A 23,122-nucleotide genomic window follows, 5' to 3' on the forward strand; every position below is an offset into this window, starting at 1 on the left:
TAGTCCAAGCATCCTATCATAACATCATCAGCTGGACTCACTTGAGGACACACACCAGTGTCCCTTTCTCTCTTTACTTTTTCCAGGTCCATCTGTAACAAGCCTTGTTCCATTGACACAGAACTCAGAGCACACTCCTTAGCGCATTTGTCTTTCCACAGTTCATCTTTATCCTTCTGCAAAGAAAAGTTTTGTTCCCTTAAGGCCTTACACATTGGTGACATTTCCTCATGTCTCGGGGTGTCATGATCTTGCCCCGAAAAGGACACTCTGTTTTGGCCGCTATATGAGTGCTTCTGACTCTCTCTTTACAGCCTTCAGGGTCCTGTTGGGGACCCTAGAGAGATGCCTTGTCTTTTAATAGGCTCTCTCTCTTGTTCAAACATGTCTATCTTCTGACGCACACCATTATAATCCTTCTCCAGAATGATGTGCTTATTCTGGAGGGAACTGAACTGTATCTCGATGGTTAGTCTGCTCTTTAACACCTTTTTTTATCTTTCTGTTATGTTGTATGTTTATCTTTCACAGCATCAAGCATCTTCTGGAGTCTTAGTAGTCTTAGTTCTTATCAGCTCAGCATTGTCGTCCCTCAGTGTTTGTTGTTCCTGCTGAAGGGAGTCGAGCCATGACTCCAGGACTGACCTATCCTTGGTAAGGGACCTATTTTCATTCCTCAGTCTCTTCATTTCTTCAGTTTCCTTAGGTACTCCTGTGGGTTTAGCACACACAGCCTCCAGCTGGCTCTGCAGTTCACTTATGTGTGTTTGCCATTTCCAATGCGTTCACAGACTTCTCTCCTGAAGCACGAAAGGCTTCACATTCCCTATGCAGGCCATCTACCTCAGCATGAGCAGTTTCCCTTGTGTTTTCTAGTTCACTGATATGCAGGATCTGCTTCCTTAGCAGCTACCTTGTTGTTAGCCACCATGTTACCCAGTGCACGTTTAGACGTTGCATTCAAAGAGTCACATCTCCTCCCCTCCATCACCTCAGTATATGTTGTATTGAGGAAGTCACTTACCGGACAATATATTGGGCACAAGGATAGTGTTTTCCACGGGGCTACAGCTTGTACACATGCCTCCAGACCAACAGCCTGACCTGCCATTTGGATCTTAGTCCATTCTTTCACTTCCTCAGGTTTCATAGCCACAAGGGCATCACTAAGCTTAGGAGGTGAAGTAAACATGGCCAATAGGGCTTCACCAGTCTTTCGAGGTGAGGTAGACATGACCAGAACCAAAGCCACCCTAGACCTTTGACTGACTGAATATGTGGCAACAACACAACTGTGTTCTACAGTTGACAGCCTAACAAAACACTGCTTATTAACAGACAAAAAGGTAATGCTTTTATTCTGTGTAAAAAGATGAGCCCCTTCACTGCAGTACTTCTAACTTATACCAGACTAATAAGTGTTAATTGAGTCACTGTATAAATTACTCCTCTAGGGCACATCCTTCTAACAAGGGCTATGCAGTTCCCTGTTCATATGGAATGCACAAACACCCGTGTTAGTGAACATGTAAAAACAGCCTGTCTCTGGGTTTGAACACAAATCTGTTACTTAAAAACAGCTTATTAGGACAAGATGGCAGCCTGAAGGGAATACAGCGAGTTGCTCCTGGACTTTTGCTGACTCCTTTTTTTTTTTTTTTTTTTTTTTTTCCTTTTTTGGATTATATTATTCTGCCGATCTTATGCCTAAACGGAGAGGCAAACAGCGTGCAATCCCCGTTGTACCTGCTTTGCCGGCAATTGGGCCCATGGATCGCTTCGCTGTTCCAGGGATTTTGGAACGCTCTGAGTCTTCACTGCGAGGGGAGGCGTTGCGAGGTGAACCGCTCCCCCTGCCTGAAGTAGATAAATCTCTCAGTCCTGAGACTAGAGATCAACCGCGAATGCTTGCAGTCGAGCAAGGGTTGAGAGAACAGGGGCATACAAGCTCCACAGGGGCGGAGATAGCCCTTGCAACGGGGTCAGACCCAAGCAATGGATTGCAGAGCACTTCCAGGAATTTGGTTGTGCCACTAACCAGGTTAATGGTAGCTGACTACTGTCAGAAAGGCCATGATATCTTAGGCAGATGACTATTGAGTCAGTACCCTCACTAGTGTTAACTCTGTAGATTATTACGAAGATTGGTGAGGGGACTGAGTGTTAGTTTGTAGGTAGTTCTAAGTTGTATAAAAAGTAGCCTATGGCTGGTAGCTGGAATGTATTGGTTTAAATAAGGAAGCTAGAATAAATTATGAAGACTAGATAAGTGCTTCTGTCATCTACTTTGAGTTTTATGTGCATCTTCACGACATGCCTGCAAGCTGTCTCCAATTGGTAGGAGACCGTATTTTCCCATATATTTTGTGCAAAAGTAAAATCCTATGTAAGTTGCTTAAAGTAGAATGGTTACTGCTAGCCCATTTGAAAGTAAGTAAATGAAGGATGACAAATACAAGCACAAATAATTGTGGGAATTTTTTCCGGAACTGTTATGATACTAGTCAAGAAGGGTGTTTGGGACTAATGCTCTCATGAGGAATGGAGTGAACTCCCAAAAGCAAGTCAAGAAATGTATTTCGTCCATTAAAAGTTCCCGTCCACCCCTAAACCTTTTTTTTTTTGTGTATACAAGTTGCTGATAGGTTTGGCTAAATGTTTTTATGTTTAAACTATTTTTATTAAGGCATCAACACAACAGCCACAAGATAACATACTTAACACAGCTTTGTATGGATCTAACATGAAGTTGCTATCATCAGACATGCACTATCCAAAGCCAATTTTCATTTTCTCCCCAACCCCTTCCCCCCTCCCCAACCTCCCTCCCTCTTGTAACCTTTACTTTCAATAGTGGTTTATTGATGACCAGACAAACAAACAGCTCCAACAGTTAAAATGTACCAGAGATCCGGCATCAAAAGTTGCTCATCAAGAGACTTAGTATTAATGTCAATCATCAATCTGTATCAGTTATCTCTCCCCTCCCTCCCCCTAATAGAAGCAAACAATATATCAGTATTACAACAGTACTTCTCCCCCATTACCAACACTTACCAGCCTCCTCCCCACCCTACCCTACCCCTCCCATCCCCCTACTACCAGACTAAATGCTCATCCCACCTCTTAGAAGAGCGCTTTGCCCTGAACAATAGGTCATCCCTCTATGTGCCATCCTCTAAATGATGACAACAGGAAGCTCTATATGAGGGGCCTTGCTTCTTATGACCCCTCAATCCTCTATTCGGCTCACCAATATGGAGATGCCATTGATTAATGATAGAACAATCCCTAACGCGCCCCCGAAAATGAACATATGTCTCCATGCTTTTAACTTATATGGCAAGATAGGAACCCAACGCCCCCAAAAACGCTAATCCCTCCCCCCCTCCCTCTCATTCACACTACATTCATCCTAAAACATTCAACACCTGACTTCTGGATTGTGGCGCAATTATGTTTAGGTAGGTTCCCCACACTCTAATGAACAGCTTCCTCCTTTTTGCAGTGTATCGGGCTCCTTGTGCTTCCCATAGCATTAATGCATGCAATTTATTCCTCCAGTACCAGTAGGATGGGGGGATGCCAGAGATCCAATGATTTAGTATACATTTTTTCCCCAGGATGCAGGACTTACTGAGAAACAATTTCTCCTCCCGATTCCCCATTCTCCACACCGCTACCGAACTAAACAGTGCTTAATTGAAGGAGATGGTTATTCGCCTCCCTAGGGTCTCCGATAAAAATCGGGCAAGAGCTGTCCAGAACCTCCGAATGGCCCCGCACTGCCACATCCCATGGGTTAATGACGGCATGCTCACCCCACATTTCCTACATTTATCCGAGTCGTCTACCCCTGCTCACCAGGCCTGCTTACCCGAAAAATAGGCCCTGTGTATTGATCTGAAGTGGCATTCTTGCAACTCCGCACTGTGTACTACCCTTGGGATCCCTTTGAGTGCTGTTAAGACCTTCCCTTCTGTTATATTTCCTCCTGATTCCTTCCTCCAGCGTTCGACCACCTCCCTAACATACCTCTTAGGCTTAAACTCTTGTAGAGCCTTATGGAACCATGATATTGATACCTGCCCCGCTGCGTCCCCTGCCAGAAATTCCCTAACTTCCCCCCAAATGCCGTCGATAGAGTGGACTGGGGCAGTCCCCGAATATAATGCGCCAACTGCATATATGGCAGTTCCGTCATGGGTCCTCCCGCATATCTCCCAGAGAACTCCACAAACGGCATCATCTTCCCATCGGGCTGGACAAAGTGTTCCAATAGGGACACACTCCGCCTCTCCAGATCTCTAAATACACGATTATCTCGTCCCACTGGGAAGTCTGCATTCCCTACAATTGACAATAACCCACTGCTCTCCGGATTCTGTCCACAACATCTTAACAGAGCCCGCCAAGCATATCGCATGGGCTGCAAAAGCACACTGTCCTTTACCTGCCTTGGTAATCCCTTACTCTTCGCATGCAGTAAATAAGAGACCATGGCTTAAAATAAGCTTGTTCCCAACCGATATCTGTATAGGTGGACAGTTCTAGAATCCAATCCCTTAAGTGTCTTAACAAACAAGCCTGATTATAATCGCATATCTCAGGCATGCCCAGACCACCCCTCACCTGTGTTCCACCTAAATGGTGCCATCGCAGTTTCGGCTTTCTCCCCGCCCAGCAAAACCTCACCAGGTGCCTCTGCAGGGCCCTCAAGTCTTTCTTCAAAAGCCTGAGTGGCAGAGCCTGTAGCACATAAAGCCACTTTGGGAATATGATTATACGATACAAATGTATTCTACCCATAAAAGACACCGGCAGTGCGGCCCATGTTGATAACTGATCTTTAGTGTCTCTGAGCAGCTGGGGTATATTAGAACTATACAGTTGCATTGGGTTGAGCGGCATCTGTATCCCGAGGTATTTGAATGCGTCTTTTGCTTTCCACAGTGGAAATTGATCCCAAACTACTTGGCTCACCCCCTCACTTGCCAGAGCCTCTGATTTTGCTAGGTTGAGCTTGAACCCCGAGAAATCTCCATAGTCTTGTAGACTTTCCATTAAATATCGCAGTGACATCTGGGGATCCGTGATCAGAACCAACAAGTCATCTGCGAAGGCTGCTGTTTTAAAACCTCTCCCTTGGATACTCACTCCTTTTATGTCCACATTCCTCCTTAATTCCCTCAAAAGGGGGTCCAATGTCAGTACAAATAAGAGGGGCGATAAGGGACATCCCTGTCGGGTTCCCCGCCCAATAGAAAACTATTTGGAACACAGCCCATTGACACTAATTTGCGCCGTTGGACCACTATAGAGGGTCGCCACAGTATCTGCAAAGAACCCATCGATGCCATATGCCCGCAGTACCTCAAACAAGAACCCCCAGTCTACTCTATCGAAGGCCTTCTCCGCATCAAAACTGATTAACATAGCTTCTAGACCTTCCCTCCTTGCCCATTCCAATGCCCCCAGTATCCTTTGCATGTTCTTTGCAGTTTTCCATCCCCTAACAAAACCCACTTGCGACTCCTCGAGTAGGGTTGGTAGAAACCGAGACAACCGATTTGCCAATATCTTGGCCAGTAATTTGGTCTGTGTATTCAATAGGGAAATGGGCCTATAGGATTCCGGGATATGTGCTGGTTTACCCGGCTTTAATAGTACCGTACTATGAGCCTGGTTCAGATGTGCTGGCATTCGTCCCTCTCGGATCATGCCGTTAAATATCTCTGAAAGAACCTTGCCTATTTCTGACTTGAGCAGCTTATAAAATTCATTTCGGAGTCCATCAGGTCCAGGCGCCTTGCCTAGGGGACTCTGCTTTATCATCCAATCTACCTCGTCCTCCGTTACAGGCGCATTAAGGATGTGCACCTCCTCTCTGTCTAGGTGAGGTAACTCTACACTGTCCAGGTAAGCCTTGCTAGGTGTTACGACCTCCCCCTGCGGCTTATATAGTTCTTCATAGAATTTTTTGAACACCCCAGCAACTTCTCTATCAGTATGCACCCTGGCCCCCTGTGTCAGTGAAAGTATCTTCCGAGGTCCCTCCCTCCTATTTATGAGCCTCGCTAGAAATTGTCCCCCCTTATTGGCAAAGTGATATAGCTGATACTTGTAATATGCTGCGGATTTCTGTGCATTGTGATGCAGAAGCTCATTAAGCGCCTGCTGTGTCTCAATAGCTGGGACCGCAGCTCCTGTGAGTGTGCCTTTCCATATTGCTTCCTTAATGTTGTCACCTTCCTCTCCAATCGCATCATCTCCCTCTGTCTCACCTTTTTTCTAAAGCTCGTGTACGCTATAATCTCTCCCCTGAGGACCGCCTTGGCGGTCTCCCAGAAGAGCATGGGATCATCCCTATGGCCTGCATTATCCTCTTGGAAGTTAGCCCAACATTTCTTCAGATGAGGTATAAACTTATGATCTCTATAAAGGTATGCAGGAAAACGCCAAATAAAATCTCCCTGCCCCTCTCCACCCATACACAAGCCCATGGATACCCATGCATAGTCAGATATCGCTATGGGGCCTATTGTGGCTTCTGTTACCTGGGTAAATACATCCTTAGCTACTAGTATGTAATCAATACGGGAAAGCATAGAATGTGCGCATGAGAGGTGCGTATAGTCCTGCTCCAACGGGTGCAGAGTTCACCAAACATCCACCACATCCAAGGCCTCCAACATCCCAAGACCCCTCAGTGCCCTGGACAGCTCTTGTGTTGTTGGGTGTGATCGATCCATTGTTGGATCTATAACCTCATTGAAATCCCCTCCCATTATTACTGGCCTCTCACCCATGTCCCGCATCCTGCTGATAAGTTGCCTGTAAAACTACTTCTCAAATTTGTTAGGTGCATAAATGTTGCATAACAATAAAGGGTGTCTGTCTAGTTCAACCGACACCAATACAAACCGCCCCCTTTTATCCCAAATGGTTTTTTTGTATTTTCACATGGATTCCCTTCCGGAACAAGATAATTACCCCCCCCCCCCCGCCTTTCCCATCTACTGCCGGAGATTCCACAATTTCGCCCACCCACCATCGTTTCAACTTCTCGTGCTCAGTCTGAGATAAGTGCGTTTCTTGAAGAAAAGCCACTGCTGTTTTCTGTTCATTAAGTGTTTTTAGAATTTTATATCTCTTGATGGGGGAGTGTATACCCCCTACATTCCAGGTTACGATTTTTAACCCTGGCATTCCCCCACCATATCCCACACACTTGACAGTTGTTCCGACCACTCACTCCCCCAGAGGGCGTCCCAGCCTCCACCCTCCAGGTGTATTCTCCAGTCTCTCGCCACAACTCTTCTATGTTGGAAGTCAACCATTCCTTCTCTCCACACTCTCACATCATGCACCCACTTTCGTACCCCTGCCTCCCCCTCCCCCACTCCATCTCCCCTCCCCCTCCTCCCTACCCCTTATCCTCCCATCCCCACCCCCCTCCCTTCCCACAACACCCCCTCCCCCCTCTCCCTCCCCTCATACATTACCCCTTCCATGCCCATTGGCAACTGGACTTCCCTCTCAGGGCATGAGACTTCCGTAATGTCTGCGAGGGCCCAACCCCTTTCTTTGTCCTGGTCACTTGACCTGTCTCTTTCAAGAGTTTAGTTATGCAGAAACTACTTCCGTAGTCCGAACTAGCACCAACGGGTGCAACAGCCAAACGAAAATCTCCACTCCGCCGCTTCTCCTTACTCCATCATGGCTTCCTACACTCTGCCACCTCTGCAGTATCGCCGTGCTTCAGCCATTGTTGTGCCCACGTGCGCCATCCACAACCTCAGTCAGCTTGTCCATGTGTTCCTTCGCTGCTCGAAATGAGTCAAAATACAATACTTGCCCATTGCTGATCACTTTCAGGCGAGCCGGATACAATAGGCTAAACTTATACTTAAGCCCAAACAATTTGGAACATAGAGGAGCAAACTCTTTTCTGGCTGCTGACACTTTTAGCGTATAGTCTTGGAAACATAGGATTTTTCTTCCCTTGTATTCCAGCTGTTTCCCAGCCCTCAGCTTTTGCAAGATGTCCGCTTTATGTGCATAATTCAGGATCTTTAATATAGTCTGTCTGTCCGCATTGTCTCTTTTTGGGCCTAGCCTAGGCGTTCGATTTCAGCCTGCCTGCCATACCTGGTTCCTCCAGCGTTTCCGGCAGCCATTTTTCCAAAAAAGCGCCAAGAGTTTTCTCCGGCAGGGCCTCCGGCAAACCCACCAACTGCAGGTTGTTTCTCCTAGAGCGGTTTTCTAGGTCTTCCAGTCTCGATTCCAGCTCTGAAATCCGAGATTCATGTTTGGGCTGCTCCTCTGCCAGCTTCCGTATTTCATTCTCTGCTTGCCCCAGACGCTGCTGTGCCTCATGCAAGTCTGCTACCAGTGCTGTGTGCTGCTCTTCCATCCCGTCCAGTTTGTCAAGGATGAGCTATAATTTCTGCCCCACCGTTTGTTCTACCTCCAATTTGACTTCCTCCGTGAGTTTGGCTGTCCACAAGGAGCCTGGCGATGGGGAGTCTGGAGCGCTTTTGTCTGCCATCTTGGCATCTGCGACTCGCGCTCTCTCCTTGGGCTCTTTCCTCCCGATTTTCGCCGCCATCCAGTGCTTCTCTGTTGTCTGTCTTGGCGAATTATAAGCACACTTCGCTCGCAGATCCTGCCGTGTGTTTTTTATTGATTTCGGACACCGTTTGCTAGTGCGGGTTATTTAAAGTCCCGGAGCAGTGCCGTCTGCCGACTCAACGCTTCATTCCCCAACCGGAAGTCCTGGCTAAATGTTTTTATTGTAGTTCCAAAAATTGAAGAACAGTGTTGCTACGTGAACAGAGGTATACCAAACCAATAACAATGCAACAATAAACCATCAAAATTGCAGTCATAAATGATAAACCCCTCCTCCCACAGCCATCCCTCCACCCTGAAATCCCAAATATGCCAGAGGTGAACAGTATCAGAAGAGTCCTTACTACCCCACCATTTAAATCCTTCTCTTCCCCCTCCTCTCAGATTGTGACACCAAGTACACAGTATTTGTGTTCCTTGGGAGTCAGATGTACTAATGCGTAGATCCTAATAATAGCATAAGGCATCAATACTACAAACCAGAAGTGACTTGGATTTTTATAGTCCCCTCTACAATATGTTCACATTGATCATTAGAACAGAAATGTGTATTCTCGACTCTCCATTCTTCATCCTACCCTCCCCCTCCCAACCAGGCTACCAAACATACACTCATAACGTTATATATATCTCAAAATGTGGTTATAAATGAAACCATTTTGCTGGGGTTGGTTCTCTAAAACTTTTGTCTTCTCTTTCAGCTGTTTGTTGTAGATATTGAGACTAGTCAGATAACAAAGATTCCTATTCTGAAAGATCGTGAGCCTGCGATTGTAAACCAACAAGGTTGTGGCATTCATGCCATAGAGTTGAACCCCTCAAGGACGCTATTGGCCACTGGAGGAGACAACCCAAACAGTCTTGCTATATATCGCTTGCCTACTCTTGATCCAGTCTGTGTAGGAGATGTAAGTTGTGTTAGGTTCTTAAATCTTTATTTCTCATTTGGTTTTGTAAATGTTTTGCGCAAATGTTCTGTGGTAGACCTGACTTACAGCACTAAAGAATAATTTGATCTACCATTTGTCATTCTGAAAGCTTTTGAGCATCTGAAGTTTAAGTCCCATATCAGGTAGAGATCAAACTCATTCTCTTTTTAATTTTATTCAGGTTAATTTGAAATGGAGCATGAGTTTGGATTGTTAGGAATTCGGCTTAATCTTACATGGGATTAACCCAAGGGAGTAAATATACCTCTGGAAGCAAGCTATTAACTCAGTTCTTCCTTCTAAGTTGCCTCATTTTTGTGGTTCCAGAAAGCCGAGGGATTCTGGAGCTCTCAGCACAAAGCCCTCAATGAGGGTGTGTTGTGTTGCTTGCTGAAGCAGGTGGGAGGCATACAGGCTTTTGCAGTGTCGCCATGAGCGGACCTACATCACCTATGACCAGTATGGGAGGTGATCAGCCAGGATTGTGCCCTGGATTTTATACCCTTTATGGTGTCTCCTGGGGGGAGTCTAATCTAATCTTGGTGTTTATTAATCGCTTAATTCCCTACATAGGTCTAAAGTGGCTCTTTAATATAATGTAAATAATTGCTCTCAAAATGCACATGGTGGCATACAATACCATTAAATTATTAGTACAAACATAGTTTTGAAACAGATGTTTTTTTAAAATGTTCAAAAGGAGATACAAGACAATTCTGTTTCAGAGCAATAGGTAGATTATTCCAGTTGCACAGCCTGAAAGAAAAAAAGATGAGGAGTAGCCTAGTGGTTAGTGCACTGGACTTTGATCCTGGCGAATTGGGTTTGATTCCCACTGCAGCTCCTTGTGACTCTGGGCAAGTCACTTAACCCTCCATAGTCCCAGGTTCAAATAAGTACCTGTATATACTATGTAAACTGCTTTGAATAGTTGAGGATCAAAGTTAAAGTCAAATACTACATGGTGAGTTCCAGACTATCTTAAAAATGGTACAAGAAAACACTAATGTAGCATGAACTGGAAACCAGCAAAATTTTCTCAACCAAGGGTGTTAAATGATCAAACTTACATCGCATAAAAATTAGACAAGCGGTGTATTTTGCATTAACTGAATTCTTCTTTGCAGACTGGCAGAAATACCAAGTTAGTTTACTGCAATGTATTATACCTAATTGAGATAATATGAATTCCTGTACCAATAAAGCAAAATGTTTTTCTGAAAAATAAGGTTGAAAGTTTCTAAGTTGTTTTAGTGTAAAGAAAGATCACCTTGGTAAGACAATTTACATGATTTTCCAATGATAAAGAAGAATCCAGAATTACTCCCAAGACCTTAGTAAATGTGATAATTGGCAGTTGATCAGTTGAGTTTAACGGCACCTGCAGCTAGTAATGAATCCGTTTATCTAACCAAAATATTTTTGTTTTATTAGTATTCAATTTTAGTAATTGTCATGATGCTTAATCTTTAATCTTTTCAATACAATTATTGTCAGAAATGCTTGATTTAGATTTTTAGTTATTGGAACTAAAATGTCATCCACAAGGAAAGAAGAAGCTGTCCTTTCTCTAAGTAAATTGAACCAAGAGAACTCATAAAAATAGTAAACAAAACAAGCAACAAAGGAAAGCCCTGTGGTAGGTCTACGTTCAGATGGAAACCTTGTGCTTGGGTGTTGCTTTGGTGCATCCAGGTGAGTACTTTACATCCTCGACTTGATGAAGCCCTATCTTCATGTTCCCATCAGACAACTACAGGTGCCCTGCTTTTGTGTCCTGAACAGGCTTTATCAGTCTCGATTGCCATTTTGGGCTAGCAACAGCCCTGCACATCTTCTCCAAAGTAATGGTGATCATGGCAGCTCAGCTTCACAAGCAAAGGATCAGGGTCCGGCCATATCTCAATGAGTGCCTTGATTATCAGAGAAACCAGATCTGACAGCATTGATGCCTTAGTGCTAGAATGGCCCTGACAGGAGCCACTTTATATATTTCCTCTTAGGTCCCTTATAGGGAGAGTGCTATGCAGAGCAGCTCAGCACTGCTTTCTGATCCTCCTGATGGTCCTGGACTGGCTTTGCAGGCCTTGGTACGTGGATTTGGTGCACCTTCTTATGGGCACTCCCTGGCATTTCCCAGGGGTCAAGGCCTTCTCCTGCTGGGGCTGGTAGAGATGAAAGATCCAGATCCCTTCTCACTTATGGTTTGGCCTTGAGAGGTGAGGGTTCTGCCACAGTTATTTCCACCCACCCATGTTAGGGCCCATAGGTCCTCCACCTCCCTGGCCTAGGTTTAGGTCTGGAAAGTCTTAGAACACTAGTGTGGTGGCTGGGACGTTGAGGAAGGTGAAGCTTAATTTCCTTTCCTTTAGTCCAGCCACATCAATCTGGGATCTGTCCTGGAAGACTGCTGCCTGGGGACTCCCTGGGCTTTCTGTATTCCTCTCTGTGTGTATATAGTTTAGGTTAGAGGTTAATTTTGAAAGTTGGTTATGCTGCAGTGGCAGATGGGGCTCTGAGGTGGCTCACAGGAACTTTATGCTGCTTTGGCAGTGGCATACTGGAAAGCTGTTTTTTTTGGTTGTTTTTTTTAGCAGAACACCAGCCTATATTCTGGTGATGTCACTGGAAGTTTCAGCTCTCTACCTCTATCTGCTGGTAGGAAAGGAAACACAATCCTACTTGAGTAGACTGGTGCTGCTGGACTAAAAGGAAATGAAGAGGTATGACTAAATTTCATCATAATGGCTGATTCAGTAGCCAAGTCCTGAACAGCCATGTCCCAGATGATCTAGCTGCTCGAGCATGCTGAGATGGGTCATAATTTCTCCAAGAGACATTTGAACCCAACCCAGTGCTTGGGAGTATTTAGAGGTGCTGTTTGCCACTGCATGGGAAACAGCGTTTCTCATTGAGGAGCAAATGCAAAAGGTATGGGACCTGAAGCAAAGGTTGTACTCCTTGGAGGCCCTGTGGGCAAGAGATTACAGCTTCTGGGCTTCATGGCAGCAACTCTGGAGGTGTGCCAGGCCCACATGACTGCTTCAGTTGGCACTCCTTTTATGCTGGGCTTCATGGTCACAGGACTTTGAGGTGTGCTTCCCCTACCACTTGCATTCCTTAGGAGTCTGGCATGGTGGGAAGCCATTAGAATCTCCTTCTAGGGGGATTCCCCTGGATCCTCTGGAGTGGATTGTGGTGGCTGATGCCAACCTTAAGGCTAAGGTGCTTGTTGCTTGAACCAAGTGATGCAAGGCTGTTGGACTACTCTGGAATTGACCTGGACAATTGCTCATTTATTTATTGGGATTTATTAATGGCTTGTTCTTAAAGTAAAGTTACTTGCCTGTAGCAGGTGTTCTCCAAGGACAGCAGGTATATATTCTCGCATTCCTTCCGCTTCCCCTTGGCGTTGTTTTAACTTTTATATTATACTGCTGGTCCTGTGCTTGAGGGTTGGGCTGGAAGGCACCCAGACATACATGGTGGGGGCACTGCCTCAAAGTTTTAAAGTGAGAGTGCACTATGGTAGCATCTGCACCAGGCTCCATGGATGACATCGCCCACATGTGAGAAGATATGCCTGCTATCCTCGGAGAACGCCTGCCACAGGTAAGTAACTTTGCTTTCTTCTCTAGCCTATTAAGAGAAGAGATCTTGGTTCTTACTCCATATTTGGAACGCGCCTCATTGACACTTTTCATTATAGACATTAGTTCATATTAGCTTACCTATTGTCATCCCGATAGTGAGGTTGCAAAAGAGACCATAGTAGATCAGATGTCCTTAAATAAAAATAAAAATCAGACAAAAGATTGCAAATTAATACTGTCAAGTACTGAGCATGATGATGTAAATAGGTACAACAAACATAGTTTGAAATGTCTATATGCGAATGCCAGAAACCTAAGAAATAAGATGGGAGAGTTAGAATATATTTCATTAAATGAAAAATTAGATATAATAGGCATCTCTGAGACCTGGTGGAAGGAGGATAACCAGTGGGACACTGTCATACCGGGGTACAAATTATATCGTAGTGATAGGGTGGATCAAATTGGTGGAGGGGTAGCACTTTAAGGAGGGCCTTGAATCAAATAGACTGAAAATTCTGTAGGAAACAAAACACATCTTGGAATCACTGTGGATTGAAATTCCATGTGTAAAGGGGAAAAGGATAATGATAAGAGTGTACTACCGTCCGCCTGGCCAGGATGAATAGACGGATGTAGAAATGTTAAAGGAAATTAGGGTCGCTAACAAACCGGGCAACACAATAATAGTGGGTGATTTCATTTACCCCAGCATTGGGTAAATGTAATATCAGGGCGTTCTAGGGAGGTAAAATTCCTTGATGAAATCAAGGACTGCTTTATGGAGCAGCTGGTACAGGAGCCGACAAGAGAAGGAAAAATTCTAGACCTAGTCCTTAGTGGAGCGCATGATCGGGTGTGGGAGGTAGTGGTGCTTGGGCCGCTTGATAACAGTGATCATAATATGATCAGATTTGATATTAGCTTTGGAGTAAGTATATGCAGGAAATCCAATACATTAGCATTTAATTTTCAAAAAGGAGATTATGATAAAATGAGAAGAATGGTGAAAAAAAAAAACTTAGAGGAGCGGCTGCGAGGGTCAAAAATTTACATCAGGCATGGATGCTGTTCAAAAATATCATCCTGAAAGCCCAGGCCAAATATATTCTGCGTATTAAAAAAAGAAGGACGGAAGACCAAACGACAGCCAGCATGGTTAAAAAGTGAGGTGAAGAAAGCTATTAGAGCTAAAAGAAAATCCTTTAGAAAATGGAAGAAGGAACCGACTGAAAATAATAAGAAACAGCATAAGGAATGTCAAGTCAAATGCAAAACTCGGATAAGGAAGGCAAAGAGGGACTTTCAAAAAAAGATTGCGCTGGAGGCAAAAACAAATAGTAAAATTTTTTTAGGTATATTAAAAGCAGGAAGCCGGCAAAAGAATTGGTGGGACTGCTAGATGGCCAAGGGGTGATCAGGGAAGACAAAGCCATAGCAGAGAGATTAAATGAATTCTTTGCTTCAGTCTTCACCGAGGAAGATTTGGGAGAGATACCGGTGCCAGAAATGGTATTCAAAGCTGACGAGTCGGAGAAAATGAATGAACTCTCTATAAACTTGAAGGATGTAATGGGGCATTTCTACAAATTGAAGAGTAGCAAATCTCCTGGACCGGATGGTATTCATCCCAGAGTACTGATAGAATTGAAAAATGAACTTGTGGTACTATTGTTAGTAATATGTAATTTATCCTTAAAATCGAGGGTGGGCAATGTAATGCCGATTTAAAAAAAAAAAAAAGGTTCCAGAGGAGATCTGGGAAATTATAGACCGGTGAGACTGACTTCGGTGCCGGGCAAAATGGTAGAGACTATTATAAAGAACAAAATTACAGAGCATATTCAAAAGCATGGATTAATGAGACAAAGCCAACATGAATTTAGTGAAGGGAAATCTTGCCTCACCAGTCTATTACATTTCTTTGAAGGGGTGAACAAACGTGGATAAAGGTGAGCCGGTTGATATTGTGTATCTGGATTTTCAAAAGACATTTGACAAAGTACCTCATGAAAGACTTCAGAAGAAATTGGAGAGTCATGGGATAGGAGGTAGTGGCCTATTGTGGATTAAAACTGGTTAAAAGGTAGAAAACTGAGCAGAGGGTAGGGTTAAATTGTCACTATTATCAATGGAGAAGGGTAGTTAGTGGGGTTCCCCAGGGGTCTGTGCTAGGACCGCTGCTTTTTAACATACTTATAAATGATCTAGAGATGGGAGTAACTAGTGAGGTAATTAAATTTGCTGACAACACAAAGTTATTCAAAGTTGTAAAATCTGGTTTCCAGCCCTAGCCACTTCAGCCTTTCCTCATAGGGAACTCGTCCCATCCCCTCTATCATTTTTGTCGCCCTTCCCTGTACCTTTTCTAATTCCACTACATCTTTTTTGAGATGCGGCGACCGGAATTGAACATAATATAGGTCGCACCATGGAGTGATACAAAGGCATTATAACGTCCTCATTTTTGTTTTTAATTCCTTTCCTTATAATACCTAACATTCTCTTTGCTTTCTTAGCTGCTGCCACCACACACTGAGCAGAGGGTTTTAATGTATTATCGACGATGGCACCTAGATCCCTTTCTTGTCCGGTGACTCCTAACATGGAACCTTGCATTACATAGCTATAAATTCAAGTTCCTCTTTACCACATGCATCACTTTGCACTTGCTCACATTAAACGTCATCTGCCATTTAGACACTCCGAGGCATATTTTCAAAGCACTTAGCCTTCCAAAGTTCCATAGGTTTCTATGGAACTTTGGAAGGCTAAGTGCTTTGAAAATATGCCTCCCAGTCTCATAAGGTCCTTTTGTAATTTTTCACAATCATCTTGCGATTTAACAACTTTGAATAACTTTGTGTCATCAGCAAATTTAATTACCTCACTGGTTACTCCCATCTCTTAGATCATTTATAAATATGTTAAAAAAACAGTGGTCCTAGCACAGACCCCTGGGGATCCCCACTATCTACCCTTCTCCATTGAGAATACTGACCATTTAACCTTAATCTGTTTTCTATATTTTAACCAGTTTTTAATCCACAATAGGACAGTACCTTCTCATATGGAACCGCTCTCATATGAAGAAAGGCTAAAGAGGTTAGGGCTCTTCAGCTTGGAAAAGAGACTGCTGAGGGGAGATATGTTTGAGGTCTATAAAATCCTGAGTGATGTAGAACACGTAGAAGTGAATTGTTGTTGCTTTTTTTTTGTTTTTTTACTCTTTCAAAAAGTACGAAGTCTAGGGGATGCTCAAGTTACATGTAAATACTTTTAAAACAAATAGAAATTATTTCTCATTCGATGAATAGTTAAGCTCTGGAACTCGTTGCTGGAGGATGTGGTAACAGCGATTAGCTTATCTGGTTTTAAAAATGGTTTGGACAAGTTCCTGAAGGATTAGTGCATACTCTGCTATTGAGACAGACATGGAGAAGCTTCTGCTTGCCCTGGGATTGGTAGTATGGAATGTTGAGTTTCTGCCGGGTACTTGTTTCCTGGATTGGCCACTGTAGCAAACAGGATACTGGGCTAGATGGACCATTGGTCTGACCTTATATGGCTATTATGTTCTAAAGCAAGTGAAATAATATTTAGTAATTAGTACACTATAAAGTGCAGATTTGTTCCCACCTGTCTGTGAAATGTTCACTTATAAAAATCATAATTTTGTTTATTTTGAATCTTTATTAGTATATTAAATTAGTTTTGGTTAAGCCCCCTTTGTTTTGGTGAGGGTTTTATTGAGTAGAACGTCTATGATAGATTTTATTTGTTGTCCCAGTATTTTGTTCAATTATTGTTAAATAGCAAAATTGACAACTGGATGATGATCTCACTAAAATCAATTACAACAAACTATCTCCCATATGCTCTAAAACAGAACTTCTAGCCAAAAACAAATCCCATAAGAATTCTATATTTTATATCTTGCCATAGTCTCCCATCAAAGAAGATATCGAAGGCCCATGGAACAGCACTGCGTCCTACCCTTGTGTCTTTGGCAGTCTGCACGCTTGCTTTTTCTGCCAGAATTGGGCGGCTCATTGCAGCCAGAAAATTGAGTAAGATGTTGCTGCTGAGTATTCCCTTCCCATGATTCATATACCCCAAAGAGTATGTCTGCCAAGAATTGAGAAACACTGCTTCTAAGTTCTTTTCTGACAGGAAATAACATTGAGATAAACAGTACATTGTATCAGCTAGGTTCGGTATAGGTGGGAAGTTCTCAGGATAGGGGCACTTGTGCAGTCCTTTTTGGACCCCCAAAATGGCCAAGGGTTTAACCACCTGTTGGATATTACGGGGTAGCAAAGATATCATAGGTGACGGTCTATAGCAATTCAGATTGCAAAACAGCCATTGTCTATCTTTAGTGTACTAGAGACCTGTCACCCAACTTGTTTTGTTTATTTTTTATTTGTTTTTGCTGAAATGTGGGATTGATACGTCCAAGAAATTATTTTCCAGTTTGTTGGTAGCATATCCTTCTCAATGGACTTTGAACCATTTCCAAAGGGAAAGTATGTGGGTATGTTACTTTTTGAAAATTGCTGAATGAAGCTGTGTTGGGCAAAATCAATACCATAAGGCCATTGCCCTTATGGCCTACCTCATTCCATTGCCTATGTAGAGGAAAAGTATCTGAAGAGCATTTCAATCTGCTTGTTTAGTGGGTACATTTTCTCCTGAAGAATGCAGTAATTTGAAAATGCAACATGATTCATTGTCCCCCCAGCAATACATAAGCAGAGTGCTTGGTTTAAAAACAAAATCATTGTTGGGGAACAACTTGCCTACTTTTATTTATGGTAAGGATGGGCAGATTTATAACTTTCATTCCATTATTATAGATATTGAATCCTGATGCAACAGCAGCTTCTGGCAATTTCGTTTCCAAGTATTAGAGACCAGCTCTAGCCTTCAAGGGCTCATTCATGTTTTTGTGTTCATTTCCTATTTGGAAAAAAAAAAAGAAAATACACATTACCGCTCTGTCAGATTTGCTGTTTCTCCTTTTCAAAGCTCTCCCTTCACTAATGTCGCACACATGGAGCTCCATAGTTAACTGTTTGTCTGAGTGAAATTTGCTTCTAACAGGTAAGGTGAGCCTGATTAAGAAACGGAGGCACACTACTTGCTCATAGGTGCTTGGCGCTATAGGATTTCCTAGAAAACTCTGAAAATCAGTGTGGCCCCTGCTGTCAGGTTGATGTCTTGAGCAGCTGTTACATGTAAGCAACTTTAGTAGGTTAGAGAGAGGCTGGTGGTGGGAGGCGGGACTGGTGGTTGGGAGGCGGGGATAGTGCTGGGCAGACTTATACGTTCTGTGCCAGAGCCGGTGATAGGAGGCGGGGCTGGTGGTTGGGATGCGGGGATAGTGCTGGGCAGACTTATACGGTCTGTGCCAGAGCTGGTGATGGGAGACGGGGCTGGTGGTTGGGAGGCAGGGATAGTGCTGGGCAGACTTATACAGTCTGTACCAGAGCTGGTGGTTGGGAGGCGGGACTGGTGGTTGGGAGGCGGGGATAGTGCTGGGCAGACTTATACAGTCTGTGCCAGAGCCGGTGATGGGAGGCGGGGCTGGTGGTTGGGAGGCGGGGATAGTGCTGGGCAGACTTATACGGTCTGTGCCAGAGCTGGTGGTTGGGAGGCGGGGATAGTGCTGGGCAGATTTATACTGTCTGTGCCCTGAAGAGGACAAGTACAAATCAAAGTAGGGTATATACAAAAAGTAGCACATACGAGTTTATCTTGTTGGGCAGACTGGATGGACCGTGCAGGTCTTTTTCTGCCATCATCTACTATGTTACTTGAACTCCCATTTTTCCCTCAAGGAAACTTATTGCTTTTAGAAAAGTGGCAGAGGGCTGCTTACCTAATTCTATTAATTGCTGATAAAACACTAAAAAGTACTTAATTCCATTTTTCAGGATTCTTTCTATATTTCACACACCCTGATTTCACTTATATGCACATTGGCTAAGCTCATGCAAATTTTCAGAATTTCATAGCATAGGCTACACTCCTGGGATTCCAGAAGTGGTCTTCACTGGACAAAAAAGGTAGCTAATAAATTCCAGTGAATAAATAAATGAAACATAGCATATTCCTTAGTGTCTGGTTTTGTACCATCCTGGACAAGTGGGTGTTATCCCCTTCCTGCCAGTAGATAGAGTTGATCTTTCCCAGTGACATCACCTACTGGTCTCACTTGGAAAGATTAGTTCCTCTACCTCCATCTGTCAGCAGAAATGGATAACGTCCGCTTGTCCAGGGGTACCCAGCCCTACTAAATGAAATGCAGTTATTAGGTTTGACTGTTTCACCTTATGGTTCCATTTTGGGTTGCTTTTTGTGTTCTATGTGTTCATATTTTTATTCTATAATTCTAACATCCAGTTTCTCACTTCTGTATATCTACAAAAAGTAAAGTATGTTTGTGTGTAGACCCTGTAAATGGAGTCTGAATATTTATTTATTTGGATTTTGCTCACACTTTTTTCAGTAGTAGCTCAAGGTGAGTTACATTTAGGTACACTGGGTATTTCCCTGTCCCTGGAGGGCTCACAATCTAAGTTTGTACTTGACCCCTTGGAGTCGGCATTTCTCATCCCTTTTCCCCTTCCCTGTTTAGTCTCTGTCCCCCTCCCTGCTGGTCCGGCATTGTTCCCTCACCTCTTTGCACTCCTCTGTGGTCCTGTAAAGTTTGTTGGTTGTTGGCATGACAGGCAGCCTTTGGCCAGCCCCTGGGTCTTCCCTTCTGCCATGTCCTGCCTACACTGATGCAATTTCCTGTGGGCAGGACATGGCAGAGGGAAGACCCAGGGAGTGAAAGAAGTGAGGAAGTAGGGAAATCGCTGGCACCCTGGGCCGGAGCCTCACCTGGTCCAATGGTTAAGCCAGCCCTGACTCTGAAGTATGGATCAAAAACAATATAAAAATATATTTGAATAATTCTGTATATTTAATCACCTTGGTCATCTTATTGTTTACCAACATAATCTTGATTGGAATATCTGCTTTCTTTCAGGTAAAAAAAAAAAAACTGCAGGATATAGTGTTCTTTACTTTCCCTGCAGACCTTGATAATCACAAATCTTTGTTCTGTACACTGTTGATACCATGAATTGGTTCCTGTGATTCTACTTTGATTCAGAATTAACTTCTATAATTTTTTTTTTCTTTTTAAGGATGGGCATAAAGACTGGATATTTTCTATTGCTTGGATTAGTGATACCATGGCTGTTTCTGGTAAGGATGTCTAGTTTTTTTTTTTTTTTTGATGGGGGGTGGGAAACCTTACAATGACTTTTGTTAGGAGGAGGAGAAGAAAGATGGGATGTATTCCAGCCTTCGAAAGGGGAGTGATCAGAGCAGCATAAAGATTCAGTTCTGCCAGTTAACTAGCATCTTTATGCTAAAATGTTAGAGCTGTCATGAATGGCAAAAGGGGAACCATTTCCAGTTATTAGGAAGTTTTAGCCTATTTTCTAATATTAATGTGCAAAATCCAGCAGGCATTGAGACATTAGAAGGTACCAGGACTCCTAGCGGGTTAAAAATAGTTTGCAGCTCTAAGTGTCAACTGGGAGAGGGGACGATATTTCACTCCCTGTGGGAGTGTAGAAGGATTGTCACTTTCTGGCAGCAAATAGCTCAATATCTGGAACGGGTAGTGCAGAGCAAGATTCAGTTTTCTCCCCTGGGGGTCCTGCTTGATCAATATGAAGTTTTCAAACTTCCACACAAGGGGGCCCGGCAGTTCGTCCGAAAAGCAAGTTTGCTTGGGAAGAAACTTATTATGTCCAAGTGGATAAGTGAGGATTCTCCGAGGACAAGCAGGCTGCTTGTTCTCACTGATGGGGCTGCCGTGGACGTCACCCATCAGTGAGGACAAGCAGGCTGCTTGTTCTCACTGATGGGTGACGTCCACGGCAGCCCCACCAATCGGAAACTTCACTAGCAAAGTCCTTTGCTAGCCCTCGCGCGCACCGCGCATGCGCGGCCGTCTTCCCGCCCGAAACCGGCTCAAGCCGGCCAGTCTTCTTTTGTCCGCACTCGGTACGGTCGTGTTTTCGCCGTGTCGAGCCCCGGAAAGTCGACCTCGCGCGTCCAATTTGTTTTGAACGTGTTTTTTTTCCTTCGGGAAAGCTTTGTCCTAGTCGGGAAGTGCTCCGGAAACCCCTCGCCGGGTTTCGTGTAAATCCTCCCCGTACTTCTAGCTTTTTTGCCCCGGTAAGTTTTCTTTCGTCGTCGGGGTAGGCCTCTTTCGGCCTCGGTCGAGATTTTTTTCTCCCTCTAAATTTTGGTGCTCCAAATTTCGCCATTTCGGCTTTTGATTTCGCCGGCGTGATTTTTCCGCCCATGACATCGAAGCCTTCCAGCGGCTTCAAGAAGTGCACCCAGTGCGCCCGGGTTATCTCGCTCACTGATCGACACTCGTCGTGTCTTCAGTGTCTGGGGGCCGAGCACCGCCCTCAGAACTGTAGTCTGTGTTCCCTGCTTCAAAGGCGGACTCAGGTAGCGAGACTAGCCCAGTGGAACGTGTTGTTCTCGGGCTCTTCGTCGGCATCGGCACCGGGATCTTCGAGTGCATCGACGTCGTCAGCGTCCAGACCATCTTCCTCGCCGCCCCTGCATCGAGTGCATCGAGGCATCGGGCCTCTGCATCGGCGCCGAGACATCGGATAGCTGCATCGACGTCGGTGGTACCAGGACCTCGTCTGCTGATGTCGTCGGACGGTGGTGCATCGGGTGGAGTGCAGGTGAGGGCTGTCCATTCCCCTGCTGGTGGCGGTGAGCCCTCGGGTGGGTCTCCTCCTACCCTGAGGGCTCCTGCGGTACAGCCCCCCCGAGATCGACCTTCTTCAGTCTCGGCCCCGAGGAAGCGACGGATGGATTCGACGTCCTCCTCGTCGGTGCCGGGGAGCTCCGGTGACATGCTTCGGAAGAAATCGAAGAAGCATCGACACCGGTCTCCTCCCCGTGTCGGCACCGAGAGCTCTGGGTCGCCGAGGGATTCGGCACCCAGCAGGCATCGGCACCGAGAGGACCGCTCACCCTCTGTTCAGGAGGTGTCGATGCGCTCCGCTCTGGACAGCCCGGAACAGCCTCCACGCCCGGAACAGGTTCTGACGTCGACGCCTGCATCGACCTCTCAGCCTTTCTCCGCAGCCACTCTAAACGAGAGCCTCCGGGCCGTTCTCCCAGAGATTCTGGGAGAGCTGTTGCGCCCTACCCCTCCGGTACCGGCGGTGCTTGCGCCTCCGGTACCGTCGAGCGTGGCGCCGGCTGGCCCATCGCCCAGGTTGAGGTCCCCGACGTCGGTACCGCGTGCGGTGCCGACCGCGGCCACCTCCCAGGAAGGCTCCCCGACTACGTCGGCGGAGGGAGCTTCGCCGATGCGGGCCAGGGAGTCTACCTCTCGACGCCCCCATCGTGGACGTGGCTCCACAGAGTCGAGCAGGGCGAGGTTGCAGACACAGGTCCGTGAACTTGTGTCTGACACCGAGGGTGAGGCCTCGTGGGAGGAAGAGGAAGATCCCAGATATTTCTCTGACGAGGAGTCTGAGGGTCTTCCGTCTGATCCCACTCCCTCTCCTGAGAGACAGCTTTCTCCTCCCGAGAGTCTGTCTTTTGCCTCCTTTGTCCGGGAGATGTCTACGGCCATCCCCTTCCCGGTGGTTGTGGAGGACGAGCCCAGGGCTGAAATGTTTGAGCTCCTGGACTATCCTTCTCCACCTAAGGAAGCGTCCACTGTTCCCTTGCACCATGTCCTGAAAAAGACATTGCTTGCGAACTGGACCAAGCCATTAAGTAATCCCCACATCCCCAAGAAGATCGAGTCCCAGTACCGGATCCATGGGGACCCAGAGCTGATGCGCACGCAGTTGCCTCATGATTCTGGAGTTGTGGATCTGGCCCTAAAGAAGGCTAAGAGTTCTAGGGAACATGCTT

At 45.1% G+C, this 23,122-nt stretch overlaps 1 protein-coding gene across 1 annotated transcript in view; it reads left to right on the forward strand.

Moving 5' to 3' along the window:
- Nucleotides 1–23,122, forward strand: part of LOC115462834 (DDB1- and CUL4-associated factor 12) — a 113,825-nt gene that overhangs the window by 14,043 nt on the left and 76,660 nt on the right. The window contains exons 3-4 of the mRNA XM_030192868.1: nt 9,336–9,542; nt 20,356–20,416. Coding sequence (XP_030048728.1) covers nt 9,336–9,542; nt 20,356–20,416 — 268 coding nt within the window. The remainder of the gene's footprint in view (nt 1–9,335; nt 9,543–20,355; nt 20,417–23,122) is intronic.

Source organism: Microcaecilia unicolor, chromosome 2 (genome assembly GCF_901765095.1).
Source record: "Microcaecilia unicolor chromosome 2, aMicUni1.1, whole genome shotgun sequence".
Lineage (NCBI taxonomy): Eukaryota > Metazoa > Chordata > Amphibia > Gymnophiona > Siphonopidae > Microcaecilia > Microcaecilia unicolor.